This window comes from Lactuca serriola, chromosome 2 (genome assembly GCF_051521515.1).
Source record: "Lactuca serriola cultivar US96UC23 chromosome 2, Lser_US96UC23_V15, whole genome shotgun sequence".
Taxonomy (NCBI): Eukaryota; Viridiplantae; Streptophyta; class Magnoliopsida; order Asterales; family Asteraceae; genus Lactuca; species Lactuca serriola.
The window spans coordinates 137,324,267-137,331,545 of NC_136409.1; the positions used below are offsets into that span (position 1 = coordinate 137,324,267).

At 33.3% G+C, this 7,279-nt stretch overlaps 1 protein-coding gene across 1 annotated transcript; it reads left to right on the forward strand.

Moving 5' to 3' along the window:
- Positions 1 to 696: 696 nt before the first annotated feature.
- Positions 697 to 7,022, forward strand: LOC145086840 (kinesin-like protein KIN-7L, chloroplastic). The gene is made up of 19 exons (XM_079024677.1): positions 697 to 1,181; positions 1,296 to 1,393; positions 2,200 to 2,289; positions 2,723 to 2,775; positions 2,880 to 2,945; positions 3,019 to 3,072; positions 3,335 to 3,394; positions 3,487 to 3,565; positions 3,651 to 3,718; positions 3,878 to 3,940; positions 4,011 to 4,115; positions 4,218 to 4,322; positions 4,401 to 4,508; positions 4,589 to 4,792; positions 5,924 to 6,043; positions 6,135 to 6,308; positions 6,411 to 6,461; positions 6,529 to 6,609; positions 6,680 to 7,022. The coding sequence occupies exons 1-19, from the start codon at positions 1,123 to 1,125 to the stop codon at positions 6,866 to 6,868; spliced, it is 1,827 nt and encodes a 608-aa protein (XP_078880803.1). The 5' UTR covers positions 697 to 1,122; the 3' UTR covers positions 6,869 to 7,022.
- The last annotated feature ends 257 nt before the right edge of the window (positions 7,023 to 7,279 follow it).

Sequence of the window (7,279 nt, forward strand, 5' to 3'; positions counted from 1 at the left end):
GAAAATGGCTTTTATCTCCCTTTGAAAAATTGAAAATTTTTGCCTTGGCTTTTAGGACGTTACATTCGATTAACAAAAAAAAACCCAAATGTAATTCATGAACAAGAAATCCATAAATCGATTGCGCAACCCTAGAAATCAATGAACAAGAAACCAAAAAAAAAATCATAAACTGATTAACAAAAACCACTACAACTTTCATGGTTTCGACACGTTCGTCTTCTACCTCAAGAAATCGACTAGTAGAGAAGAACGAGAGGGAGCAGAATGAGGATAACTACTTGGAGAGGTTGAGGATAAGAGTGCTTAGGTTAGGGGTTGGAGGGGGTAGCAAGAAGAGGTGGCAACATAGGCCTGATGTTGTGGTGTCTGACGATGTGTTGGGTTTGAGAAATCGACGAGAAGATATCTCAAAAGGGTGGGTGCGCGGACATGGGTTTGTGAATAAGACATCAAGGGTGAAATAGTAATTTGAACATATTTAACGAAAAAAATAAACAATGTTAATGATTGGGACTTGATTCAAAATGAATTAAAACCCTAGGGATCAAATCAGCAATAAAAATCTTTCAGGGACCCAATCTAAAATTATTGTATAACCACATGGACTATTTCTGTAATTGACCCTTAATAATTTCATAATCCAACTATTCAAAATTTTGGTCTACTTTCCAAAAGGGGGTAAATTGCTTACAACGGAAGCACAAAAGCTTCTGCTAAAACTCACTTGTTTAGTTGTTTGCAAGTTGTCACACCCACACTTACCCCTCTCACTCAAACACATCTCTCTGTAAATCAACCTCATTATTGTGTTCATCCCAAATCTTTCTCCGAAATCCTTATTCTGTTATTAAATCTCGATTCTCGAAAGCACTGAAAGAAGGATCTTCGGTAAGCTGATTACATTTTCGTGTTGCTTGATCTACTGTACAATAAATTTGGTGATGAATTCAACAATGGCGGCGAGCCATGGAGGATCCAAACCAACGATTCAAGCTTGAAATGTGCCAATTCGCTTTCTTCTACAGCTTTGTCATCTAAACATTTCTAGAAGCTTCAGTTGATAATCCGAGCTAGAAAATTAGAAATAAGCACGAATACTTTTTCACCAAGAGTTCGACAATGAATTCTGAGAGATTGAAAGAGAATGTTTCAGTCACCATCCGATTCCGGCCTCTCAGGTGCTCAAATTGTGTCAACAAATTTGGAATAATTTGCGCGTGTTTATGTAAATCCAGATATGTATTTACTTTTGGTTAAGTTGTATACAAATTAATTGATTTTGTGTGGAGTAGTCCTAGGGAAATACGACAAGGGGAGGAGATTGCATGGTATGCTAATGGAGAAACAATTGTGCGGAATGAGAATACTCCCTCAATAGCTTTTGCATATGGTATGATACAATATTCTGATGCTTGTGGTGAAATTTATTGTTGCAATGTTTACAATCATGGAGTCATGCTCTAGAATTGGAATTTGAATTTGAGAAAAGTAGGTTACAATGATAACCAACTTAACCCTATTTCATATCCAGATCTTGAACTCCATACTGCCATAGATTGTGCTAGTATTCTTGAGATAAGTAACTGTAGAGTAGGGAGATCTGGTCGAACATCTAATGAGTTATGAAACTGAAGACCATGTCATAAACTATTGCATAAGCAATTCTTTCATGTGGCTGTTGTGGAACTTCCCCTTTCACAATTTGTCATCTCATTCTCAGATTTGTACTTCAAATATCACAAAGCTGTAATCCCTGCATACATAACCTCCACTCCTGTCATGATCATCACATATGTGGACAGATTTAAAGAATTTTTAACTAGGTGATTACACTTGTACTACATAGCAGAAGTTATTATTAACCAGGGAGTACACATGTACTGTATAGCTGTTAATTATCCTAGAAATGGCAGGCATAAATAATATAAGAGAATTATGCTTGCTTAAGTGCTAGATCAGATGGAAAAAGTTGATAATGTAAAGAGAGTATCAGTTCCTATTTAGGATCCTCATTTAAGAATGATTTCTTTGTTAAAAGCTTTAGTTTATCAGCTTTGATCAATGTTTCCACCATTAACTGGTAGAAGCTTAGCTTGGTTTTGCATATTGTATAATTGAAGTTATCACAAGTATTGTAGGTTCTATTTCTTTATTGGCATTTGAAATCTCATTTCTTTTCTTTAAATATATTTCTAGATCAAGTTTTTGGGCCTACAATCACTACGCGTCATGTATACGATATTGCAGCCCAACATGTTGTCAGTGGTGCTATGGAAGGCATTAATGGTATGTTATTATTATTTTTTTCCCTTTTGAAGAAAACCATGTTTTATTGCAATAGAATGAACAAATATGCATTGGCATCATGATATGATTAACTTAAAGGGCTGATGAACCTTAATGATTAACTTAATTTGAAATGGATCCAAATATATTTATCATAGGAACTTAAAGGGCTAATGAATCTTTGATGTACAAAATAGTTTCTTTAATTGAACTTCAAGAGTTCTAGAATTAAAGTAGCACAAGGGATCTTATAAAATAAAGGTAAGTCATTGTATGCAGTTTTACCAAAAGTTAATAGACATGTGGAAGGATATGATTCCATTTATTTATTTGAATCTGTAGACAAGAGTCATTCACTCATTCTTGCAAGTGTCTTATTAGTTTCTATCAACTCTCTCTTTCTTATATATTTTTTGATCCATTATAAGAACAGGAACTATCTTTGCATATGGTGTGACAAGTAGTGGGAAAACTCACACTATGCATGTAAGTATCTTTTTGTATTCCAATGAATTTACTTTTTTATTTTAATGAAATTTTATATTCCAATGAATTTATTTTACCTTGATCATATCATACACACAAGACAGGGAAACCAGAGATCCCCTGGAATTATCCCATTGGCAATAAAGGATGCTTTTTGTATCATTCAAGAGGTATGAATATGCATTTCTAAACATCTGATTGTTTTAAGAGAAATAATCATTAATTTTCCTCATGTGTTTTCAGACCCCATCTCGTGAATTTCTCCTCCGTCTCTCATATTTGGAAATATACAATGAGGTGAGCTTCTGAATGGGAAAAATTACCATTTTAACCTTCTAAAAAAACAAGAATACAAATTTCACATTTCACATTCCAGATTTCAGCAAACATCAATAATGAACACATCAAAAACCTGGAGTCTAACTAAATTTATTGACATTCAACAATAAGGAACAATAAGGCATGGTACATGACCTAGGAGAGCATGCCACATGTCAATGTATGAATGGTTGAGTCCCTTTTGTCTGTAATGTTACTATCTTATTTTTTTTTCTTGCAGGTTGTTAATGATTTGTTGAATCCAGCAGGACACCATCTAAGAATAAGAGAGGACAATCAGGTAAAGTTGTATAACTTTTATATACTTTTATAACAAGTCAAAAATATTAAATCAAAATAAATTTTTTCAATAATTATTGTTTGCAATTGCAGGGAACCTTTGTTGAAGGTGTAAAACAGGAAGTTGTTTTATCTCCTGCTCATGCCCTTTCCATTATTGCAGCAGGAGAAGGTAATAGCAATATTTCATTGGACTTTTTGGTTATTTAGTTTTTTTAATTGGAATTTAATTTATATATTTTTTTTTGCTAATTCAGAGCAAAGACATGTTGCTTCCACAAAGTTAAATCTGCACAGCAGCAGAAGTCACACAATATTTACACTGGTAATATAATTTTCTGTGTATTCCAAATTTTATTATCTATTCTTTCCATTCTTTTATTGCTGTTTTAATTTTTAACAGCACCTCTTGCTTCCAAAAGTATTTAAAATATTAAATATCATAACTTATTTTAATCTTTTCTATTTTACTTTTTACATATAGACAATCGAGAGTAGCCCATGTGGTGAAAATATTGAAGGGGAGGCTGTTAACTTGTCGCAACTGGTATGCCCCTGAACCTCATTTTAGACATATTTCCCCAGGGGTATTATCGTCATTTTACCTCGTTTTACAGAACCTCATAGATCTAGCTGGCTCTGAGAGCTCTAAAGCTGAAACTACTGGTATTCGTAGAAAAGAAGGGGCCTACATAAATAAAAGCCTCCTAACTCTTGGAACTGTAATCCCTCAATCATTCTCATTAACTCATTACTTCATCAGTATAATCTCCAAGGGTAGAAAAGGAAAAACAAGATTTGTGATAAATAATAAATTGTCACAGGTTATATCAAAACTATCAGATGGAAGGGCTGCTCATATACCATACAGAGACTCAAAATTAACCAGACTTCTTCAATCTTCTTTAAGTGGTCATGGAAGGGTATCTGTAAGTCTTTTATGCAACTTCCATATTTATTACTATTTGATGCCCATATATATTTTATTTATTTATTTATTATTTCAGCTTATTTGCACTGTTACTCCCTCTTCAAGCAATTCAGAGGAGACACACAACACATTGAAATTTGCACATCATGCAAAACACATTGAAATTCAAGCAGCACAAAATAAGGTTATGAGCATTTGAATTATCTGCACTTGAGAATTAAATCTGTTATTAAGAGTTTTGAAAGTAAAACTTTATATTTTCAGATCAATGATGAAAAATCCCTTATCAAAACATATCAAAATCAAATTCGATCTTTAAAAGAGGAGTTACATCAGTTGGAGCATGAAGGAGAAGCTAAAGATGCTTTGTTAAGCCAAATACAAAGTCTCACAAGACTGATCCTTGTCTCAACCAAATCTCCACATCAGACTGATCCAGGGAGCAGATATTCCTTCATGGAAGAGGAGGTAAAATTACGATTTCGTCCCTGTCTTTCTTTATGTTTTTTTGTCTCTAAAATGAAGTTCTGTATCTTGATTAATGATATAAAGTTACTATTGCAAGATATGTAGTGATTATAAATTTAAGAGTATGGGCAAAATAGTCATTTTACATTGGGTGGACGGTTTAATATAGACAGTGTCAACCCAAAGAACGAAGAGTCTTACAAAACTTCATTTTAAGGACGGAAAGCGTTAAAAGTTTGAGTAAATTACACGAATGGTCCCTATGGTTTAGTGTAATTTGCACATTTGGTCCCTAACTTTTTTTTTAAACTTGAAAGGTCCCTATTGTTTGTTTTTATTATGCACTTGGTCCTTGTCTTACCTAAAAGGACTATTTTGGCCTTGATTTTTTAATTATATTAAATAAATACACCCCCAAACCCACCCCATCATCTTACCTTACCTACCCCACCATTTTTCATATTTAAATAACAGTTTTTTTTGTTAAGACAGGGACCAAGCGCATAACAAAAACAAACAGTAGGGACCAAACGCGTAACAAAAACAAACAGTAGGGACCTTCCGAGTTAAAAAAATAAGTTAGGTACCAAGCACGCAAATTACCGCAAATCATAGGGACTATTCGTGTAATTTACTCTAAAAGTTTTTTACGAAGACGATTTCTGTAATTTTCAACAAACCATAGGGACTAAAACTGTAATTTAATCAACATGGTGATAAACAACTTCATGGATGCTACATAGGATGCACAATGTGTACTTGTTCAAATTTAAAGTTTTTGTCCCTTAATTTTTTTTTTTTTGATGTTTTTCGTCCCTGAAATGAAGTTTTGTAACACTTTTTGTCCCTGTAGTTGACTCTGTCCATATCAATTGATTTAATAATCCTAAAAACTTAATAATAATTATAATAATACATGTAAGAGAAAGGGCAAATTAGTCATTTTACATGGGGGTTAAAGGTTAATATCGACAGTGTCAACAGGAGGGACGAAAAGCATTGAAAAAGTTCACTGTAGGGACGAAAAACGTTAAAAGTTCTTTATCAGGGGATGAAATGTGTAACTTTCAACAAACCATAGGGACGAAAACTGTAATTTAGCTTAACTTGAATAATCTGATAAATATGCAGCTTGCATATCTCCCAAAAAGAGGGCGCAACTTAAGCTTGGATCATGAAAACATCCAGCTGCATGTTACTCTTAATGAAGGCTCACACATAAAAGATGACAAAAAGATCAAGAAGCCACAGGTCTGTTTAAATTTTTTTTTTATTTTATTGAATTCAGATCAGTGGTAGTACTTAGTAGTGATAAATCTTGTTTTTAACTTGGTTTGACCAGAAACGAGATGGTTTGACTTTGACCAGTGGTAGTGATAAATCAAGTGGAGGCATGTCTACAACAAGCAATCCTACTCCTACACCTCCAGCAAATACTCATACTCTTGCTATTGTTGAATCCAGAAGGCTTTCTTACTCTTCTCCTTCAGAATCTACATCAGAGCCCTTGCAACATGTATGAAGTTTTTTCATCAAAAATAAATTTAAAAATACTCCAACAGAAAATATATAATATATAATAATTGAGTAAATTGAAAGATGTTTGTTCTACTATCAGGTTGAAGTGCTTACATATAGTGAAGCAATCCAAGAGCAACTAAACGAAAAGGTAAAAACTGAAGTTATAATTGGACTTTTATTATTATTACTACTTAAATAATATTGTGTTTCCTTAGAACAATGAATGTAAAGGACTTGAAGAAACAATCACAGCCTTGAAACAACTTCTTTCAGAAAATACCACAATTAAAGCACAGGTTTGTCTCCATATAACAAAAAAGAAAAAACATATTTAAATAATTTACCAATTTCATGTTAATTAATCAGGCAGTTGAGATTGAACAACTCAAAGAGAAAGTAGCCAAGATTACAGAGTCAAAAGAGCAATTAGAAATTGAAAACAAAAGGCTGAGAGAAGAGAGTGCATACGCGAATGAATTAGCCTCTGCTGCTGCAAATGAGCTTAAGATGATGTCTGAACAAGTCGTGAAGCTAATGAACCAAGGTGTTGTCTGAATTAAGTCAGTGAGGTTGATTGATTGTGTTGTAAACATTAATGGTGTGGTTTTCAATGTTAAAAGGCTACATGGTTGCACATATACTTGTTTGTTTGTAAACAAAAAAAGTGTGGTGAATGGAAAGTGGAAACTACTCATTGGTTTTTGAATCATCGTATTTGGTATTTTGTTATAAATTATATTTCTTGCTAATAGAAAATATTATGCTCGTATAAATAAGCAACCGACTGAAGCTGTATGATTATATATATATATATATATATATATATATATATATATATATATATATATATATATATATATATATATATATATATAATCAGTCGGGATAGAAATGGGGCGGGGTTGCCCATTCTTGTCCCCATCCCCGAGTGTCTAACCTCGTCCCCATCCCCATCTCCATCCCCGA

Coding starts and splice junctions, on each gene's coding strand:
- LOC145086840 (XM_079024677.1), top strand. CDS start 1,123: ATGAATTCTGAGAGATTGAAAGAGAATGTTTCAGTCACCATCCGATTC. Junction 3,395..3,486: donor GAATAAGAGAGGACAATCAG/GTAAAGTTGTAT, acceptor TTGCAATTGCAG/GGAACCTTTGTTGAAGGTGT. Junction 6,309..6,410: donor CATCAGAGCCCTTGCAACAT/GTATGAAGTTTT, acceptor TTCTACTATCAG/GTTGAAGTGCTTACATATAG.